Source organism: Sparus aurata, chromosome 3 (genome assembly GCF_900880675.1).
Source record: "Sparus aurata chromosome 3, fSpaAur1.1, whole genome shotgun sequence".
Classification (NCBI taxonomy): Eukaryota; Metazoa; Chordata; class Actinopteri; order Spariformes; family Sparidae; genus Sparus; species Sparus aurata.
The window spans coordinates 15,068,177-15,089,847 of NC_044189.1; the positions used below are offsets into that span (position 1 = coordinate 15,068,177).

The following is a 21,671-nucleotide window of genomic DNA, read 5'->3' on the forward strand; positions in this document are numbered from 1 at the left end:
ATGAACGGTGGCGTATCTAATTCATATTGCTTTATTGCGTTCATGTCTGATGAATCACGGTTCTGTTTCCTCGCTGCTTTTCAGTCTCGGTGCCTGCAGGGGGGGGGGGGGGGGGGGGGGGGGGTGCTTCAGAGGAGGCGTTATTAATAAAAAGTGACCTTTAAAGTGACATTTTTGAAACAGGCTGGAGGGGCGCAGACCGCACGCACTGGCCTCAGCGTGGCTGCCTGACAATGTTCATACGTTTGAGAAACTGAAGAGTGTGGGCGCTGGTGTTGAATTAAAATCCAAGCGATGGTGACAAAAGTTGCCCTCTAGCACCTCTAAAGCTCAATAATTAAAGGTACATTATGTAGTTTTGGGGAGGAAATTTTAATCAGAAGTAAAAAGATTTTCTCTGACCTATTTTTTTTTCATATATACCTAAACAAACTAAATAAACAAACTCTCTTTGTTGTCATGACTGAACAAACAAACTGACTTTGAAGGACGACACAATTTCATACTGCTTGACTTTGTTTATATTTGGCGGACCCTGCCATCTTTCTAGCTTCAAACAGTGTTCTGGGGAGCTTATTTTCCTCTAAAAGCAGCTTGTTTATTCAGTTTTGGCAAATAAAATTATATTTCTGAGTTCGTATTATCACCTCACTAATCTCTTAAATGTTAAAATTCGTCTCCAAACCTACATAGTGCCCCTTTGAGTCTTTATATCTTGTTTGTTGAAGCCGCACAAAACATGCATTAAAGCAAACAATGCACATTTTTGACTTTACCTTAGCAAGAAACAAGAAAAATCTTGTTAAACAGCAAATTGTCTTTTAGCCTACGGGTTAAATCAATGTGATATAACATGTTAATTAGTGAACTTAAGGGGTGCTGGTAGACATATTTTGTAGGCCTGACTGTGGCCTGACAGACTAGCTGTTTTCCCTACATGTTTTTAGTCTCTATGCTAAGCTAACCAGCTGCAAAAGTAACTATAGTTAAGCGAGGCCGCTGCTTTCGTTAGCTTCACATTCAGTGTAGCCCACAGAAATGAGAGCAGCGTCCCCCTCATCTCTTCGCCATGTTGCAAACAAACTAAAATAACACCTGATGCACAGCACGGGATACTCAATCTTTATTAGCTAGGCCTCATAATAAGATGACCGATAACTACAATCTATTATATTACTCCAATAAATCTCTCAGACAATAATAATTACAAGGCACTGTAAAAACAACAATGTGCTTTCATGCTGATGTAAAACAACTGCAGTTATATAACAGCCTCTCTTATATAATATCATCCCCTCCTATTGACCGACTTAAAAAGTTAAATAGCCCCCCCCCCCCCCCGCAGGAGACCCTCCACTGAAGGGCCCCAGCTCCACATGCAGTAACACGAGCTCTCCCTGTGTACAAACACACACCAGCAGCTCTGTCAAATTATTTGGGGAGTGTGACCATTATAGGAGCCACTGGTCTTGTGGTGCTGGTGCTGATGTGGAAACCGGGCCTTTGATTGCATTACGCTCTTTTGTCGAGCGAGCACACAGGAGTCCTTGAAGTCCCCACAGCGTCTCCGCCGCGCATGAGGTCTCTCTGTGGGGTAAGATTAGACTTGGTGGCTTCCTCTGGTTGCGGCGGTGCTCCCTGTCTCTCCTCCCAGGCTGAGTTAGTATTGGATTACAGGTTCACACGCTCGCTCGCAGACCGCCCGTCGCCCCGACCAATTGCTCCATTCATTCCAGCGCCGGAGACGGCCGCCGGCCTCTGATTGGTTATCAGCGCCGGTTAGGGAACTTTCCCACGGCCAGCGCGTGCTGACAGCCGGCCAGCCACTCCTCATCACCACCGGGACACACACGGGGGAGGAGGGGGGAGGAGGGGGGAGGGCAGTCACGGACCGAAAGTCCATTGGGCCGCTGTCAAAGTTTCTCCAAAGATCCTCTATTTGTCTGAAGATGGATCACTAAGAGGTCTTTGTGACACTGAGTGGCAGCGGCTCAATCACTTGTCAGCCGAGAGCAAGGCCAAGGTGATGGAGCGCGTGGAAGGAGGGAGCTATATAGAGATTTAATGAATTAAAGGTGCACTGTGTAGTATTGGGGAAGACATTTTAAACACTTTGTTTTCGTGACTTAATAAACTGAATACACAAATCTTGTCCTTAAAGGGCCACTGTGGAGTTTTTGAGGAAGAAGACAAAAAAAACTCTTGGTTGGCTGATTGTTTTTTTTATGCCTAAACAAACTCTCTTTGTTTTCCTGACTGAATAAACGGAATAAAACAAACTGACCCTAAAGGACAACACAGTTTCATACTGTTTTACTTTGTTTAAATGTGGCGGACCCTGCCACCTTTCCAGCTTCAAACAGTGTTCTGGGGACCTTATTTTCCTCTGAGAACAGCTTGTTTATTCACTTATGGAACGTGGGGTTTGTATTATTGCCTCACTGATATTGAAAATGTTCAAATTCTGAGTTTGAATTTCTTCTCTAAAACTACACAGTGGCTCTTTAAGAATTTCACAAAACTTTCAAAGAATACAGAAACCAGAGTTTAAGGATCGAGCCCTTTGAGGCAAAGTTGTAATGCTTAATTAGCGGGTTTATAATTGAGTTGATGTGGTTGGACTTAACCAAGGAAGACATGGCTCGGATGCCTCAATACTCAATATGCCCGCTACCAAACCAGTATCACAGCAGTTTGAGAAATAGTCGATAATATTTGTGGAAAATTTGTGTCTGTGTACATTAATCCTAAAGATTTAAACCTAGTTAGTATTTTACAGACTGATTTTAAATGACATAAGAAGGATCTCTTCCTAGCCTTAGCTAAAGTTAATCATATAGATTGTATTTCATGACTGTTTTCAGTAAATTAGAATATCTTTTCCTCTCCTATAACTGTCATCTGTGCAAGGTTATAGAAAAATGAATATAAACAAGAGTATTCCATCACTTTAAAGTGACTACAAAGATGGACGGGGTGAAACAACTGCCACAGAAAGCCATTAGCTTTACTTTAAAAGGTCGGTTTCACTTGAGGTTTGGAGGGGGCGGGTCATTACACAGTTTTCAGTGGCTCAACTCACATAGAGGGTGTACATTTTCAGGTATTACTAAAAAAATAACAAATGAAAGTTTGTTGCTGATCTTGGAAGTGAGTTGACAAAACGATTAATTCAGGAGCTCTATTAGTTTCAGGATATTTCCTTTGTGGGGAGAGTTGCCAAACTAATGTCGAAAAACAACTTTGAATCTAAAATTCGAAAACTACGATGGATTAAGACAAACATACCTCAATGTTTACATAGACTTTAATGAAAAAACTGCTAAGGAATACCGTTTATTATGTCGACAGCTGAGATTGTTAAGACAAACGGTAAAAGTTTTGTAGGCTACAAACTGTTTCAGAACGATCGATATGTTAATTCACACCTAAGATCTTGTTCTATTGTAAGTTTTATTGTGTTTGCTGTTAGACAAGTCCCATGATATGATACCAAGGGTCAGATCTCTCTGACAGCTTCCAGGAAAACCCACCGAGTGAGATGTCTTCACTTTCTTCCCTCCTCTCTAAGTTGTCGACGCGCACTCGGACGCTCTTGGACCAACTGCGCTGTCACTCAAACCCACCGCCGCTCTGCGATTGGCCGCTCCGGCCGGAGCCCCGCCCCTGTTGGCCGGCACCACAGTTGAAATGACACCGTGGGAAAGCCGAGCGCTTCAAACGGAGGCGCTCCGGGCAAACCTGGGCAGACGCACGTCAGACACAGACACAACACGCAGAGACACTGAAGGACTTTATTGTCGAGGACTGAAAAATGAAGAGGAATCACGACTTTAGCTCCTCGGACAGCGAGCTGGACGAGACTATAGAGGTGGAGAAGGAGAGCGCGGACGAGAATGGGTAAGTTATTACTCCTTTTATAAAGTTAATCAAAAATAACGGGAAGCCCAGCGGGACAAAAATATTTACGAATCTTCTCGTTTCATTTTTTTTAAAGGAACATGAGCTCTCCTCTCGGGTCCATGTCGCCCACCACGTCCACTCAGGTGCAGGCGAGGAAGAGGCGTCGAGGAGTAAGTAGTTGTTTTTAAAGATCATTTTCTCTGTGCAGTTGGAGACCTTGTGCATGACTTTCTTGAAAAAAAAAAACAAAAAAAAACAAACAAAAAAACAGCCAAATAACACATGTCGTGTCTCTGCACAGATCATCGAGAAAAGGCGCCGTGACAGGATCAACAACAGCCTGAGCGAGCTGCGCAGGCTGGTCCCTAGCGCCTTTGAGAAACAGGTGAGCAACAGGCAACCAGAAGTTTAATATCACTGATGCAGAGTATAAAGTCCAGAAATATGGAAGCATTTTGTTCATTTATGTCATTTTTTCACGTTATTAAATTGGCTGACTTTGGTCTCTCTGAAGGGCTCAGCCAAACTGGAGAAGGCAGAGATTTTGCAGATGACCGTTGACCACCTGAAGATGCTTCATGCTGCTGGAGGCAAAGGTGTGTACTTTTTTATTTATTTATCTATTTATTTATTTTTACAGGAAAAAAAATGTTTTGACTCAAGAATCATACTGAATGTGTGTGCCTGAGAGGGAAAAGTGGAAGTTGAATGCAAAAAAATAAAAAATAAAGCTCAAGAAAAAAGGAAGAAAAAGTTGATAAAAACGACTCAAAACTGGTCTGTCAGGGTTTTTTTTCCCCCCATTTATACGCGTGTTGTTTTGAGTGATTAGCCCCAAAGCCGGGGGCATATTGATTCATGTCGGACACACTCCTTCACTTCTGGAGAAACTTGTTCTGTGGTTGACAGTTTTAACTGATCTTGCCTCCTTCCTCCTCCCGTCCCCTCAGGCTATTTTGACGCCCATGCCCTGGCGATGGACTACCGCGGTTTGGGTTTCAGGGAGTGTCTGGCTGAGACGGCCCGCTACCTGAGCATCATCGAGGGCCTGGACAGCACGGACCCCCTGCGTCTCCGCCTGGTCTCCCACCTCAACAACTACGCCAGTCAGAGAGAGGCTCACTCTGGCCTGAGCCACCTGGCCTGGGGCTCTGCGTTCGGGTCCCCTCCTGCCCACCTCACCCACCCTCTCCTCCTGCAGCACCAGCAGCACCAGCACCAGCACCAGCACCAGCATCAGCCTTTGGCACCATTACCCCGCAGCGCCACCAGCAGCCCACAAACTCCTCTGTCGTCCACATCCACTTCGACCACCCCTTCCTCCTCCTCTTCTTCATCATCCTCATCCGAGTCTCACGTCCCGGGCAGGCGGAGCGGCAGCGCCACCCCTCACTCGGATCAAGGCCCAATCCGGGTTCCTCCTTCCACCGCCGCTCCTACCACCGTCCACCCCGCCTTGGTCTCCTCATCGGCGTCCAAGCTCTCACCTCCCCTCCTCTCCTCCCTCTCGGCGTTCCCCTTCCCCTTCACCGCCTTCCCCCTCATCTCCCCCGCCACCGCCATCAGCCCGTCAGCTCCGACGTCCAGCGTGGGCAAACCCTACAGACCCTGGGGGATGGAGATAGGAGCGTTCTGACTGAAGTGACTCACTTTGAGCCGGACTCTCAAGGACAAGACTCTTTAAGAAAGTGCTATTTTTTCTATGATGTTGACAGAGGATCCACCTAATAGCTGTAGGATTTTTTTTTTTTTTTTCTTGCTAATGTGTTTTGTATAGAAGGAGGAAAAAAAAAAAAGCAGCGAGGAGGGGAGACCGTGACTAAAAAGCAACACGAGTGATTTATAGTGATTGATCTCTTGTTCCTGCCCACCCCTTTAGAAGTCTCACCCACTGTTCTCAGCCTATCAGGAATGGCTTTTCCAGATGGTCAAGCAGTCGCCGCCCGTCAAAGTTCCTGGGCGAAACTGTCCCCCCCCCCTCCCTCCTTTTGTTTTCCGCCGGGTGTTGGTGTCCTGGTTACATACGGGGAGGGCGGGGGTGGCGGAGAGTCGAGAGTCACCCCCTTTTTTTACAGCATTTTATGGGGTGGAATAACCGAAACCAGGTGTTTGTTTGACTAAATACTGGGAACAGAAGTTAGCTACCAGCTCGGTTGAAATAAACTCAGGCCGTGATTTACCCACAAGCCATTGTTTAAAGCTCCCCATCCTCATGTTACGTTCCAGTAAATCTTGTCCTTAAAGGTCCACTGTGTAGTTTTTGAGGAAGGAAGAGAAAAAGCTCTTGATTGGCTGCTCTGATTTTTTTTTATTTTTTTTTTTTACACCTATACAAACTCTCTTCGTTTTCCCAACTGAATAAACTGAATAAACAAACTGACCTTAAAGGACAGCACAGTTTCAAACTGTTTACATTGTCTATATGTGGCGGACCCTGCCACCTTTCCAGCTTCAAACAGTGTTCTGCGGACCATACTTTTTTTTTCTGAGAGCAGCTTGTTTATTCACTTATGGAATAGATAGATATTTTTGTTGTGTTTTTACCTATTTGATATTGACAGTATGAAAATTCAGAGTTTGAATTCTGTCTCCTAAACTACGCAGTGCCCCTTTAAAGGTCGAGAATTCACACATGTTTACCAGCTTTTTCCGCATGCTAGCCGATGCTTCGGGTGATTGGTTTTCATCACCTTGCCGGCAAGTTATTTTTCTTGTCTCCTGCTCAAAGTTGCTATTACTCAGTTAATTGTGCTTTTTTTTTATTTAGTTCAGTTCAGTTTTTCTCATTTAGAAAGACCAACACCTTCTCTCCTTGTTAAACCTCACTGTGAGTTTGTATATTTTTATGGTTGTAAAAAAAAAAAAAAAACAAGAAAAAAAGAAAAAGAAAAGCACATGCGAGCACGGACAAATCAGATTTCTCTGCTTTCCAGAGTTGTTGCTGGTGGTGATGACAACTTCCCTGTAATAAATGAGTTCAGATAAATCACCTGTGGCTTTATCAGCGTCCTTTTTATGTGTGCATTTGCATGTGTTTGCTCAAGAGTGTTTGCGATAGTGCGTGTGTGTGTGTGTTTGCTTATTGATGCCTGTGTGTGTGTGTGCCGCCGCAGTACGTGGCGACGCCTGGTATCAGATGAGGCTGCTTGTTTCTCTCAGCAGCCCTCTGTGTGTGCACAGGAAACCATTAACAAGGAGGGGATATCCTGGACAATAGCAGCCCGGCTGGCCCCATGCGCTGCGTGGGAACTAGAGGAGGAGGGGAAGGAGGAGGGGAGGGAAGGGAGGGAAGGTTGGAAGAGGATGAAGAAGGAGAGGAAGGAGGGATGGATAGAATAAGGGGGGAAGAAAGGAGCGCAACAGGGGGATCAAAGGAGAGAGAAAGCAGGAGAGAGGGAGTAAAAGCTGTGAGAAAGGAAGTGTGCAGGGAACAGTTTTTTGTCCCCTTGCCATCGCTTCAGCTCGCACCAGCTGCACCTTCTGTTCTCGGCTCTGCACGCCGTCCCTCCTCTGCTGGTCCAAAAAGTTTACCTGCTCGCCAACAATTATTTTCTTTTTGTTTTTTTCTCTCAGATGTCCACCCTCCCCCTTTTTCCCTTTCCTATGACTCGTCATCCCCATTCTTTACCTTTTCCCTTTCATTGCTGAGGATGATGCAAGGCCAGGTAATGATGTCAGCCTGACTGCAGCCAAAACCACAAGGTCAGTGAGAGTTATGGTGGGGACAGCTTGTCTTTTGTCTCCCCCAGCTGGTCATAAATGGTACTTCAACAACTGAGACCCCGGAACAGGAACATGGATGATGGGACCAGAGACAGTGAGAGCAGAGCTGAGACAATTTCACTTAACATTCACAATATAACAATAATTAGTTACAATTAAAAGTGCTTATATTTAAATAACATAGAGCGACACCTTTAAACCTTTGACAGTGGCACATTGTATTATTACAATACCATTATTGATGCTTTCACCCATAAGCAAGGAGTATATTAATCAGTAATTGAATGTAACTAAGTAGATTTACTCAAGTACTGTACTTTAAGGATAACTCCACCAGCATATTAAAGTGTGTTTACAGGTCTTAGGGAGTTACTACTGCGTCTGTGAGAAACTAACTAGTTAAAGTTAAAGCCTTTTGTGGCTCCAGAGGAAGCTGCATGTAATCAGGTAAATTCCCTCCGATGATGTCACTCAGTGGCTATGTCGCATTGTGGGTAATTTCAGCACCCAGAAGTTGTAAACATGAATTCCCCTGACTTGAAATCTTGGGGCTTTGAACGATGACAAATGAGCGAACGCACCGCTGAGAGTTGACTCAAGCTTGTCACATTATATAATCAGCACTACAACAGTATTCCCAGCATGCACTGCTTTGGAGTTGAAGCTCTCCAGAGACTAAATTGTTTTGCTTGGATAAAAAAATAAAAACATGATGTGTGTTAAATTCAGTTGTTGCATAAATGTAGTGGATAGTGTAACATTTCCTGTTTACAAGTTGTCTAGTGGAGGTTTTGAGTATTATTCAAGTAGCTGATATTGTATACAAGTGCAGTACGTGAATAAACACACTTACTTATATTCCTTCTGGCCAAGAACTTGTTATATGTTGAATCAGATTTCTTATCTCCTTCAGTCATCAGTCATCCCCTCTGTAAATATGATCTGTCTTATAATGACTGACGCTGAAATGGATTGTTGATTAATTCACTAGTTGACAGAAACAATCAACCAACAGCAATTGTGTCATTTGATTAATTGTGTAAGATATCTATAAGAAAATAGAAACACTTTCAGGTTAAAGTTGCTTTGGTTGTAAGTATTTTCAAGCAGTTTTTCTTCTGTTGTTCGCTAAATCGGAAGCTAAGTGAAACACAGCTCTTGCTCATAATATTAGCAACCTGCTATTTATGGGCTCTTATGTGTGAAAAATTCTGCCTTGAGGATATCAAATGAATCAATTGAAGCTTTTTTAAATTTAGATGACTAACAACTTTGATTTCACATATTTATAATGCCTTGTTTTTGTTTAAAAAATGCAAAAAGCACGTTTTATTGAAAATAAATTGAATTGAGGCGGATCAGAACCCAGTGGTGCTCAGCATTTGATGTAACTCCTTGTAGTTTTTGACATCCAGCCATTTGCGCATCCCACTATATTTAGTTGTAAGTCACATGACGTCACTCACTTTTAAAAACAAAAACATAATTGGATATTAAGAAAAAAGTTGCACTGTCACCTCTTACTTTGCGCTTCTGACTTTTGTGCTTGGCTCAGCCAACACTTTCTGCAGTGTGATGACATCAGCAGAATTCCACTGTGGGTTGGCACCAGAACTAGGTCCCTTGAAAACTATGTTTTAAAGCCTTTCACAGACCAAATGAATACATGATTCATTGTTAAAATAATAGAGAGATTGATTCACAAGGAAAACAACCCTCATAACATAGATAATAATTGGTGTCTTAACACATTGTTCTACTGACTAACTGTACAAAAATCTGATGGTGCAATCCTGTCACTGCAGCACATTTTTGCAATATTTAAATTGATTCTAATACCACGTGCAATTATTCTAGTGATGGCATTATATACCCTGTGGCATTTAGACTGTAAACGATTCGTTCTTATCTATTTCAATACTATTATACAGTGAAGTGTGAGGCACATATCTTGACGTGTGTCTATATCTGTATATATAGTTGTCTTATATCGTACTTTAATGCACAAATTATACATCTTTCTTCCAACATTGTCATCTTTTTTATATCTATTCAATTTCTCTTTATAGTTTTCATAGAATTTCTCCGAGCTGTGACATTTCTATTCGATAAGGAGCAACTGTAATGTTACCCAATCACCCTCTGGATAAAGTATTTATCTGTTTAATCCAATATATTATTAAAGATGCAATAGGTAAAAAATGGCCACCTGTTGAATTCAATTTTAAAAAACAAATCAGCATATCGTCAGAGTGGTGGCTACCGTTAGTTGTTTAGCCCGTTTAGCAGTGCATCTAGCGGTCCAGCCTGCGTCACTGCTAGCACGGAACAAGGCCAGCAGGTTGTTTCCTGGCACAACCCGTGGAAAAGCCCCGGAAAGAAGTCACTCTCAAAGTCGGTTTCATTCACTGAACCCCAAATCTTTATTAACCACTGCTTGCTCACAAAGATATATGTGGAGAGGGGGAAACACACAAATGGACAGAGGAGAGAAAGAGAGAGAGAGAGAGAGAGGCAGGTAGGATCATCGTCGCTGTCTTCTTTGTGGTGTACTCGTGACAGCTGTTACACACTGGAGCGGTGTTGGTTTATACTTCAAAATCACATGGCACAAACATTCGCTTATCTACCCGCCCTTTCTGAAATACTCACACTCACACACACACACACACACACACATACTCACACACACATCTACAGGCCTGGCGTGCGTGCGTGTGTGTGCGTGTGTGTGTGTGTCAACCTCAGGCTTCAACACCCCTGGTTACAAACTATTTGGATACTTTAATACACTCATATACACCTTTTACAGATGGCAATACTGTGTTCATGGATCATTGTTGCAGCGATAACCTGTTATGGCTTCAATATCTTTCTCGTGCCAGCCTTCGTAGTGGAGTGAAGTGTAATGATTCCGGTAGGCGCTGATGATGTCGAGCACTACTCTAGCCTCGATGAAAAAGGGGAACAAAGGTGGGATTGATTTGTCGTTTCTCCGGTGTAAGATTCACAGGCTGATCTCAGGTGGAGCTGTTTAATCTCAGTCGTGTCGTATTATTATTGTAAAATGTGATCGTAAAATGTGATCGGAAGCTTGTTTCTGAAGAGTGCGAGAGGCTCGCCATTGGTCAGGGATGTTAACGTGAGCTTTTTCCGGTGCCAGATGGACAGAATCTAGCGAGCTCCCGCCGAGCTCTGTGCTATGATTGGCTAAATGCCTGCCCATGTGGAGAGAGCGTGTTGAGCGAGTGCTTCTACAGTATGTACGTATGTATGTATGTGGAGATAGAGAGGTTGCAGACAGAGGGGAGGAGGATGGGGATGGGCTTATTAAATGCTATAGTGTTCTCCTGCAGCACAGTCACCATCTACCTCACAGGAGTGGCTGTGCAATGCGATGGCTTGCGGTCCCCACAGAAAAAGCAAACTGCCCCCTCTTCCCTTTCTGCCAACTTGTCCTGCGCACGTCCCTCGCTAATTGGAACATTGGCAACAAAAAACTGGATGGAAAATCACCCCGACCGAGCACAGATCCAATTTTTGCTTCCAGATCTGCGGGGTCAAGCGGGCGACGAGGGGAGCGGGGGCCAGGATGCGGGGCCTTGTGAGGACGCAGCCCGTCGCAGCACAATATCAGCTAGCTGGCAAACTCACAACAAACACCTACGCCTGGGACGATTCCCAGGCTGAAATGAACAAACATGAAAATGAACAAATCATTACATCCATATATATGCAAGGTGAGGAAACTTATATAGAAAAAAATGGCACACTGCAATCAATACTTTTGCTGCTTGTATCATACTGTATATAACAAAAAAAGAAGTATTTACAAAAAACCAATACCCACTGTCGCTTGTCAATTGGATTTTTTTTTTCTCTTCTTCTCATTTCAAACGAAGCAAAAACATTCTTTTTTTTTGTTTTTTTGGGAAGAGTGGGCGGGAGACATTAATCTTTCTTTTTTTTAAATCATTTTTGCTTTTGTTTTTTTTTGTCCACCCCCAACCCCATTTGAACCTCCCACTGTCTCGGGGTGGTGTCTCAGGCTGTGGTAGTTTCATAGTAGTATGGGGGAGTATGGCAGGGGGGTGGAAAGGTGGGGACATGTGGGAAAGAGGTGGGGAGAGGGGTGTTCCTCGGGGTCGGGGGTGGTGGCTGGGGGTCTGAGGGGTGGGACGTAGAACCTGTTGGGGCTTCTCACGCTGTCACTTCTTCTCTCAGCTCCTTGTTCCTGCGCACCTCCTGTGCATGCCTCTCCTGGAGGAAAACACAAATAGATTGAAGCGGTCATGTTTTTTTGTCTTTCCGGACATTTTTCCTTTCTTGCTCACTTAAACAATTCTCTATTTTATCGGCCTGTGGAGTGACAATTCGTCTATGTCTTTGTCAAAGCCCTCTCAGCTTCCCATTTTTCCACTCAGTTGTTCCTCTCTTCCTCTTGTCTCCACCTGGCTGACTTTCTTTAAGTTTTCCTGTCACATTATAAATCATCCTTGCCCTACCATCCCAATTCCCCTCCCTCCTCACCAGAAGGCAGGATGTACCGCATGAGAAAGCTAGTTATCGCATAGTTTCCTGGAGGCCCCCATCTTGGTATAACGACTTGTTGTACTACAACATTTTCCAAGCTCCGACTTCTGAGTTAAATAGACCATATTAAGTCGGCGGCCAGTGTCCTCTGACACCACAGTCAGGGTGGTTATCTCAACCGCCATAGCGTACCACTTTCATCTAGCTTGCAAGTCATGTAAGCTTAGCCTTAAAAAAAAGATGAATAGTAAAAATCCAAACGACATCAGGAAGTATTTCAAGATAAAACAACATATTGGATAACCTATTAGCTTCCATTAGGCAACAGCTAACGTTAGCAATCAACCGCTTCCTAGCTAACATTACTGTTTGATTACATTACTGTTACAAAATATGAAACTTAAGGAGTAAAATAATCCTGTCATGCGCAGCGTCACGTTTATTTAAACCTGGCAGTGAAACACACTGGATGTAAATAAACAGTAATACTAGCTAGGAAGTGGCTGAATGCTAATGTTAGCCTACAGGTATGTGTATATGTTTTTTCACCTTGAGTTACTGGTGAAATTGAACTCTGATGTAAACTGGATTACTTATATAAAACATCAGACTAAAGGACTAGCCAAATGACGTCAGCTATGTTAGCATAATCGTTTTTTAGTCAGTAGCATAGCAGTTAAGTTATGGCTTGTGATGCTACAGTGACTTCCTCTTTACATGGATGTTGGCTTTTGACAGGATGCCTCTACAGATTTCAGAGGCATCCTGCAGGGCTGCAGGTTTTATACATTACTGAAGTCTTAAGCTTTTATAAAGTTTCGATGCTGCGACCCACTTTACAGTAATAAAACATGAGTCTGAAACTAACAAATAGCAACTTAGTGGTGGATTTAAAGGTGGTTGTCGCAATCCAGTTTATTTAGGACACTGGGATCATGTCCTCTGTATTTTTGAAGGGATTTTGTAGGGTTTATTAATCTGACAGAAGTTTACACTTACCAGTTAAAAGCTAGATTTTTTTTTAAATGAATGTATGCTTGTAAGTGTATATATATATGTATACAAGTTGTTTTTCTGATTTTGTTTTACTAGATTTGTAATCCCTTAACTTTGGAAACAGGATCCAGAACGTACTCGTATCTAGAACTTGCTTGTATTAACAAAACTTACTGTGAAGATTATAATCGGACAGTTAACTGAATAATTTTTTTCCATCCTCCTGGCCAAACTGTTTTCTCAGGGAGAGGGGTTTGGCTTTATAACTTCACTATATAGACACTTGTGCTCCTCACCCTCTCCTGCAGGCGCTCCATCATGGAGGCCAGGTAAGCCATCCGGTTCTCCTCATTTTGCTCCATCTTCATCTGGAGCTTCTCCTCGGCCATGCGGCTGAAGTTGCTGTTCTCCTCCATGGCCTTCATGAGCACGTCGCGCTCGTGGTCCCGCTTCTCAGCCAGGGCCCGAAGTACCTGCGCCTCGTGGGACTGGAGGTGAAAAGCATGAGTCAGATGAGTCAGGTGGCGAGGCGTTGATATGTTGAAGAGCAACTAATCAGACTCAGCATGTAAACGTCTGGATGTTAGAGAATTTTGTTTTCCTTTCCATCCTCTCCCTGCATTTGCGATAATTTGATATAATGTATGTCTGACCTACAGTATTGGACATCTGGTGTCAGAACATCTGTCAAACTGTGTTATCGATCAAGTGATTGATTTGTTGGTGGGTTGCTGGATTTGTCAGCTGCTTGGCTGACTGTATTGACATTCGAATCAATGACTTGCAGGAATGAACCGATGTCAGATTAGAATTTCCACGGCAATTTTGCAGCTGCGTTAGTCAATGAGATGCACTATTGACCAGACAAACCAGACATCATTTTAAATGTCAAGAGAAGTCAAGCAGTTAAATCAGCACACCAGTAATATTAGGTTTTTTGTTTTGGGTCAGACATTGTTAAGTTTGGTGTCACAAAAAGACTCTGTGGTAGCTGGGTGCAATATTGACTGGAGGCATCCTTACTCTCCTCCGATCCTCAGCTGCCTCCAGTTTCTTCTGGATGTCCTCCAAGGAAAGGTCCCTCTTTGGGGGGTTGGTGACGCAGTGGGCAGCGTCAGACACAGGGGAGGATGGCTTCAGGATGACCTCAAAGGCCTGGCCTGAGGCTCGCTTGTTAATGGGCTTGATGTCCATGTCTGCGTGCGTGTGCATTAATGAGAAGGGGAGAAAACAGGCAGAAAAAAATCCTTTGTCGTCTCTGTGTGACTTTTCATTTAAGTATGTTTGAGGAAGAAGACAGAAAAAGAGTTGTACCTTCAAAGTCCCCCATGATGTTTTTGCGAGTCTCGGGGTACAGACAGGAGCAGATGAGCGAGAGCACTGAGATCTCCTTCATCTTCTCTTTGTATGCTGTGGAGGCAAACAGGACTGCGTGTTACGCCGCGCTGCTAAAACACACGTGCACACAGACAACATATCATTAACCTACTAACACACACAAAAAAACATGAGGCATCATTAACCCATTTCTGACTCCACAGGAGGGCCTTCATGTAAATGTTCCAGATGTTTTAGATGAATAATTATTCATCAAGTCTTCCAAGAAGAAACCCTCTTCAAAGGATGTGCAGTGGAGCTGAACCGCTCTGCCTTTTGCCAGCGTTTTGCAGTCTTTGTTTTGTCAGAGAGCCGTGAGGGGAGCAGGAGGGACGTGTCCTCTCTTGGCCTAATTTCCCCAACAGCCAAGATGCTGCCGTCCCCACAGGAGTCTCCACACATCATTAGCTATGCATTTCATTTCGGTGTATTATTTATCAACCAGCCAGACCAACGCCCTATTGCCTTTGAGCTGCTCGCCAAAAAAAAAAAAACAAGAGATTGGCTTGAAGCATTTCAGGTAATTTAGAAAGCGAAGAACAACAGATATGTAGATAATCTTTGGGTTGTTTCTTATCTCCTTTGACTGGGGCTTGCAGATAGCAGACGAGGGGTTAGCTTATCAGTACAACGCAGCAAAATGACTTTCCACCCCGGGTCCATTTATGATCCAAAAAGTTAACAGCGCTGGAGCAATTCTGGCATCAAATCATACCGTCTGCGTTTGGCAACCTTCTCGACAGAGAGCGACAAAGTGCTTCAAAGGGCAGACGGAGAAAAAACAGAAAAGAAAAGAACAACCAACCTTCTCTAACCTTGATTTCTTTTTATACCTGTGTTTTTTTGTTTTGGCCTCTACTGCTTTGTAATGTGAGCCCTGAGTTCAGCAGCAGTCCCTGCAGGGAGAACGGCAAAAATATCTGCATCACACTGCAGGTTGTGAAACACTCTGCGTTTAGCACATGGCTGCTGTGTTCAGGTGCAACGCCCCATAGCCGAGATCCGCGTGCCGACTGTCATAGTGTAGCGTAATCAATCACTCGGAGCCCGGGGCCTGCAGGGCTGAATTGTGGCACATTGATTCATGATTTGCAGCAGGCTACAGTGGCAAAGCCAGAAATGAGATTTACTGTGGAAGAGCGTCTCCATGGTGGGGTGCGGTGTACAGTATGATTAATCCAAATCCTCTTCCTCGCTCATATTCCCCGCTCACTCCCTTTCTCTCTTCTTCTCCTTGTTGTCTCTGTGTCTCGCTTTTCTGCCCTGCAGACTGGCAGGCGCCACGGTAATGTGATCAACTCTCAGATGTAGCTCTCACTACTCTCTGATGGCCTTGTTAACCCCTTCCCTGAGGAGGAAGCGAGAAAGGGTGGGGAGCATGGTAAGGGGGTGCAAAAATCAGACATACAGAAAGAAAGGGGAGGGAATGAAGATAAAGGTGGAGCTGGGTAGAGAAGCAGAACAAAAAAACGATGAGAAAGAGATGGGGAAAATGTTTGGGTGGGGCTTAACACCTTCCTCATATAACCAGGCAGACGGGAGGATTAAGGAGCGGCAGCGGGGGCAGCTCCCAGTGGGACCTGCAGCCACCATCAACTGCCCCCAGGACAGCCTAATGGAAGCAGCCACCTCAGGTGGATGGCACTTTAATTCGTAATTAGTGGACCGCACCATTTCTGCTGACAAGGGGGGGGGGGGAAGGGCTTTTGGAGGGTTTGTCGGGTTGTCAGGGGCTCATTAGGTGCTGTGTATATGTCAAGACCCCAGCAGCCATTTTCTCCCACACACAGGCCCACTTGACAGCTGAAGACTCAAACGGTTAACACTCCAGTGGAGCAGGTAATTTGGGTTAAGTGCTCATGGAGCACATCGGCAGAGGCTCATGGTTAGTGGTTGCCAAGTTGTGGATGAGGCCTTTTCTGGGTTCAGTAGATCTAGAGTTCTGGTTTACAGCGGCAACTGAACTTTTCTTTTTTTTTTTCCAGTCAATTAATGTGATTATTTTCTTCTTTCTAGAACAGGACACATTTCTATTTCTGGTAACAGTTTTATTGCTAACTGTTGTCACCTGCACACATTTCTTTACAGTGATTGTAGATTTCATTACTTTATTTATTCTATTTTTACTTACTCTTATATGTGATTGTCTTCTCTATTTATATCTGGTTATTCTTAATTTCTTCTGAGGAGCCACTGTAAAGTACTTCAGATTCTGATTCTGATAAAAAAAAAAAATTAAGTGGGTCAATAAGATGTATTAAAAAACCTGAAAATCTCCTATACAATTGAGATCCTAAGGCAATGTCATCAAATGTCGTCTTTTGTCTGACTAAAAGTCCAAAACCCAAACATATTACATTTAAAGGAGCAGTATGTAGTTTTAGGGAAGACATATTCATCAGAAGAGAAACATCTTCACTGATATCACTGACTGATTTCTTTTTTTAATGACTAAACAAACTAAATAAACAAACTCTTATATTTGGCGGACCCTGCCACCTTTCTCATACAAACACTGTTCTGGGACCTTATTTTCCTCTGAGAACAGCTTGTTTATTCAGTTTTGGGAAAATATAAATGTTTGGCATTTTCCACAAAAAAGAAAAAAAGACAAATCCTTGCAGCTCTGTTCTACATTGTTTAGTTCTATCTGACTATGAATGCATCAAAGGAAGTTTCATGTCTTTGTTATCTTGGAAGATAAGGCGCTCACTGTAAATTGAAACCAGCTCTCTAACTCAGAGCCACGCCGATTTTTCTTTCATATCCCTAATCGGAAATATATGAGATTCTCTATTGTGCCAAAATGAGAGAATATATCTTCTGTGATTAAAAAAAAAAAAAGAAGCTCATTCCCATTGGATCAGGCACATGACAAATGATCTCAGAGTGACACCCCACAGCAGGAAGTGTCCAAACACCAGCATCAGACACGCTGGGTCAGTCTGCCAATCTGAGACGAGACGAAATAATTTCAGACGGAGCTGACACCGCTTCAGCGTTCCCACTCCACTCCTCTCAGGCAGGCTGGTTTCAGCTAGTCAGCTCTGCATCCTCTCAGAGAGCTGCTGCTCCTCCCGTCCCCACCACAGCCAGCACAGCCAGCACAGCCAGCATGCTGCACTTCCTCTTTCAATCCATCAGCCAAAGAGCACAGATCATCAATATCTACTGTACCTCCTCCTCCCCCGCACGCATCGTTCTTCACCGGCACCCTCCGTTTTCATCTGTTGCTCGCATATCCTCCCTCTCTCCCTCTCTCCCTCTCCGTCCCATTTTCTCCCAGGAGCTATAATTCTGCGTTGGCGCAAAAACCACCACACCTCTTTTTTGGTACTTCTCTGCCTCCATTTCTCCCAGCCACCAGTCCTCCTCTGTGCCTCTTTCAGACTCGGTGTCTTTCATGCTCAAAGTGAAAAAAAAAAAACATCCAAGATACCGTCGACGGGGATTTATTCTTCATTCTTTATCAGATCCCCATTAGCTTCTTCAAAGTGTTTGATCCACATCAACATAACAAGCACAGAATATACCAATGAAAACAGCTCAGTATCAGTAGGACTAAACACTGCAGTGTAATCTAAGAATAAAGATCAGAAAGACCATTTATGTGACCCGGTGTATCAGAGAGTTTTCTGCCCTCTTGGCTCCTATAACCCAGCAACACAATGAGCCTGGCGTCTGTCTTCAGGCACGTACAGGCCCCTTTACAGCGAAGCCACCCTGCAGCCATATAATGGCAAAATTATGAAGGTATTACAGCAGCAAAATTGGCTATTAAAAGAAACGATATGGCTCCCAGATGACCAGGAGTAGGTCTGGTCGTTTGAGGAAGGAGGGATGGGCTCAACCACACCCTTACATGATAATTTTCAAAGAATCAATGAATCTTTAGGCGTATAAAATGTCAGATAACTGCAAAAGTGCACGTCTCAGTTTCCTGAATGCAGCGGTGATGCCTTCAGATGTCTCGTTTTGTCTGAGGATCAATGAAAAAACCCAAAGATTCACAGTTTATTGTCATGAGAAAAAAAAAACAAGAAAAGGAGAAGAAACAAGAGATTCCTCTGGCACCCTTGCCTGAAAAATGAATGAAATGATCGATCATCATCATCACGGTCGCTCATTAAGTTCCTGTCAGACGATTACTTGATTAATCATCCGATTGTTTGCTGAATATAAAAAAAGTGCAGTTAGCTGTCTGGATCTCAATTCTGCCAGACTAGGGCGCTAAAATGTCTGAACTGTCTCACCCGGAGGATGATGAACATATCAGGAGCGTGCGGCATACCATCGCCGCCGGATTGATGTCACCTCTTCCTTTAAGAGCAACGGTCATAGGAACCAGTAATGGGAGTGTGCTGCATTGATCGATGGCGGGACACGGTGATAAATCAGGATGAATTATGAGTCGGTGGAGACTTTGGAGCTGTGTGCACATGACGACATTAACGATGCAGGTGATGGAGATGAGATGTGCTGCTGGATTCGGCTGCTTGGTACAATTTCCTGCTTGTGTTCCTGTGCACAAAGGGATTGATTTTAAGGGTGCTGGCTGAACGGCCACACCTAATTGGATACGACAAGTGTGCGGGATAAGGATCGAGATGGGGCTGGACGCTCAGAGGAGCGGTTCGTGTGCGAGATGGTCGCAGCGTCTTCACGTAAAACCACCTATAAAATAACGAGGCGCCAACGTGAACTCAATGACCGGCTGCTGGGTGCTGACTGGCATGATGTGTCTGCTCCCTGCCCATCCCATTCTGCCAGTCCTCCAGAGGAAGAGGAGGAGGAGGAGGAGGAGGAGGAGAGGGGAATAAATATACCAGTCAGGGTTTTAGTCGCCGACGTCCGGGACCCTCAACGCTGTCTGTCTGCATGCCCCTCCATCCATCAAGTGTCTAGTCGAGCAGAAAACAAACACACTATCCCCTCCACCGGCCACACACGCACACGCACTGCACTTTTTTTTTTTTTTCCCCCAGCACCCATTTAGACACCCACACCTTCCCTTTAAATGTTAGGTAATGTTCCTGCAGGTCACATCCAGTGTTCACAGGCCTCACAAAGAGATCAAATGTAATAAAATACATCAGGCCATTATATGCAGATTCTCAGGCTGACACACACACACACACACACACACACACACACACACACACAAGGCCATGACATGCAATCTTATTTTATTGCTCCAAAGGCCTGATAATAATAATAATAATAATAATAATAGTAATAATGATAATAATAACACATAATGGGCCACATTCACAGTCTATACAGTCTATAACATCCCTAATACGATTGGAGTCTGATCTGCTCGTTTTTCATAGCCAGTCGTAAATTCCTCCCTCGACTGCAGAGCGATTCTAGAAAAAGGATGCTCCTTTCTCTCTCTCTCTCTCTCTCTCTCTCTCTCTCTCTCTCTCTCTCATTCACGCCTTTTAGCGGTCACCCCGCAAAATAGCTTCACCGCGGCTCTTTTTCCACACTAACATGACCCAGTTTTTTTTTTTTTTTTCATGAGGGAGGTTTCGTCACGGCGAGGTGAGGCGCACTCCGCACCCTGGAGAGAGCAGGGCCGAGCTTCTTGGCTCCGAAGGGGACCGGAGATGTTGGGTGGGGTCGCCTGCGCTGCATTATGCCGCACGGCTCTGAGTCAGGCGGTGAGGGGCAGGTGCGGCAGGCAGAAAGGCATCGACCGAATGCTTATGCGAGAGAGGAGAAAAAAAAACGCATTCCTCGTGTCGACATATAATAATTGCTGATTTCTGTCACAGCTTTAATTTTTGATATATAGCTATAAAGATGCGTCACTGGTACGGCAAGCTCTACCCAAAACTGGCTCGTACTGATCCGCACCATTTAGGATCTTTCATTTATTCTATATATACTTTTATTATAGCTGAAGGGAAAATAGAGGATTGTGGGGGGAAAAAAACGCTTCAATCTGAATTTAAAGACTTGCAGAGGAGTTTGGCCGCTCCCCTGTCATCAACCCCTCAGCATCCTTTTGTGCCATGGGTGTCGCCACAGCCTCTCCCTCAGCATCTCTCAAACCTGCGAAGCCTCTCTCGTCTCAGGAAAATATGACGACAATAAAGAATAAGATTATTATTTTTTTTTTTTAAGTTAAAAACTCACCGATTGCGGTCTTAGCCATCTCTGAACGGTGGTGGTGGTGGTGCCGGGGCGGGTTGGCCGGAGGAGTGTGCGTCTGTTGCTGGATGCTGTATCTCGGGGTGAAGGGAATGCTGGTAAGGCACTGAGTCAGCAGAGACGGGGGCTGCCGGTGCGCCTGGTGGTCTGTAATGAGCTGCGTCAGGTCGGCGTGAAATAACTAGAACGCCGCCGGAAGTGAGGAGGCGCATCCTTCAGAATAAAAGACACGAACGCCGTTAGATTCACGCAGTTTCACAAGGTCGTTGCCTGGACTGACATTATGGAGAGCGGCAACAATGCGTCGGTTAATCAGTATTAATCAGCAAACCCTTTTGATGCCTTTATTGATTCATGATTTAAGGGATTTTTCCAAGCAAACATGGAATACTTATTTCCTGCACCACGCCTATGTGCTGGTAAACTGTTTATATGTCAAATATGATAGAATAATGAATAGCTGAGATTTTGGGACTTTTGGTTGAATATTATGAGCTGTATTTACTTCACTTCAACTGGTATTTTCCACTATTTTCAGAAATTTATATAGGCCTACCATTAAAGGAGTGTCACACTATCACGATATCCACGATAACCATGATACTAAAAAATAATAAAAATAATACACATATTAATATTGCGTCCATAGGTTTTGCTTTTCACTAATAGTTGAGTAGTTGATAGCAATTGTTCATCTTGTATGCTTATTTGACATTTATGGTTATTTCCCCATCTTCCTCCTACACATACATTGTCTAACCCTAACCCTAACCCAGAGTAAACAGAGTAAAAATATATTTGATGGCTAGATTTTTCCCCGAAATGTCTATAGTCATCATGAATTTGTCTGGCCATCATAATCCTGTGGTGAAAATCTGATATTGGGACAGCTCTAGACCAAACCGTCAATTTTATAACACCTGGATTGTAGAATAAAATTTGAGTTCTAAGTCCCATTATGCTACATGCTTAAAAAAATA

The 21,671-nt window shown here is 43.9% G+C and overlaps 2 protein-coding genes across 2 annotated transcripts; one reads left to right on the forward strand and one right to left on the reverse strand.

The window, feature by feature from the left end:
* Positions 1-3,571: 3,571 nt before the first annotated feature.
* On the forward strand, positions 3,572-6,892 carry hey1 (hes-related family bHLH transcription factor with YRPW motif 1). The gene is made up of 5 exons (XM_030411078.1): positions 3,572-3,900; positions 3,998-4,073; positions 4,205-4,288; positions 4,418-4,499; positions 4,854-6,892. The coding sequence occupies exons 1-5, from the start codon at positions 3,815-3,817 to the stop codon at positions 5,537-5,539; spliced, it is 1,014 nt and encodes a 337-aa protein (XP_030266938.1). The 5' UTR covers positions 3,572-3,814; the 3' UTR covers positions 5,540-6,892.
* A 3,133-nt stretch (positions 6,893-10,025) lies between these two features.
* stmn2b (stathmin 2b) lies at positions 10,026-20,868 on the reverse strand. The gene is made up of 5 exons (XM_030411512.1): positions 20,677-20,868; positions 14,470-14,565; positions 14,179-14,351; positions 13,452-13,643; positions 10,026-11,886 (listed from the first exon to the last, which is right to left on the reverse strand). Exons 1-5 carry the CDS (start codon positions 20,693-20,695, stop codon positions 11,827-11,829), a joined length of 540 nt encoding a protein of 179 aa, XP_030267372.1. The 5' UTR covers positions 20,696-20,868; the 3' UTR covers positions 10,026-11,826.
* Positions 20,869-21,671: the final 803 nt, after the last annotated feature.

What these genes read in the sequence shown, in the direction of transcription:
- stmn2b (XM_030411512.1), bottom strand. An exon ending in CATCATGGGGGACTTTGAAG is followed by an intron (nt 14,352 to 14,469) that starts GTACAACTCTTT and finishes ACACGCACGCAG; the next exon opens with ACATGGACATCAAGCCCATT. An exon ending in TGGAGCGCCTGCAGGAGAGG is followed by an intron (nt 11,887 to 13,451) that starts GTGAGGAGCACA and finishes GTTTTCCTCCAG; the next exon opens with GAGAGGCATGCACAGGAGGT.
- hey1 (XM_030411078.1), top strand. Translation starts at nt 3,815, where the DNA reads ATGAAGAGGAATCACGACTTTAGCTCCTCGGACAGCGAGCTGGACGAG. An exon ending in GAGAGCGCGGACGAGAATGG is followed by an intron (nt 3,901 to 3,997) that starts GTAAGTTATTAC and finishes TTTTTTTTAAAG; the next exon opens with GAACATGAGCTCTCCTCTCG. An exon ending in CGAGGAAGAGGCGTCGAGGA is followed by an intron (nt 4,074 to 4,204) that starts GTAAGTAGTTGT and finishes GTCTCTGCACAG; the next exon opens with ATCATCGAGAAAAGGCGCCG.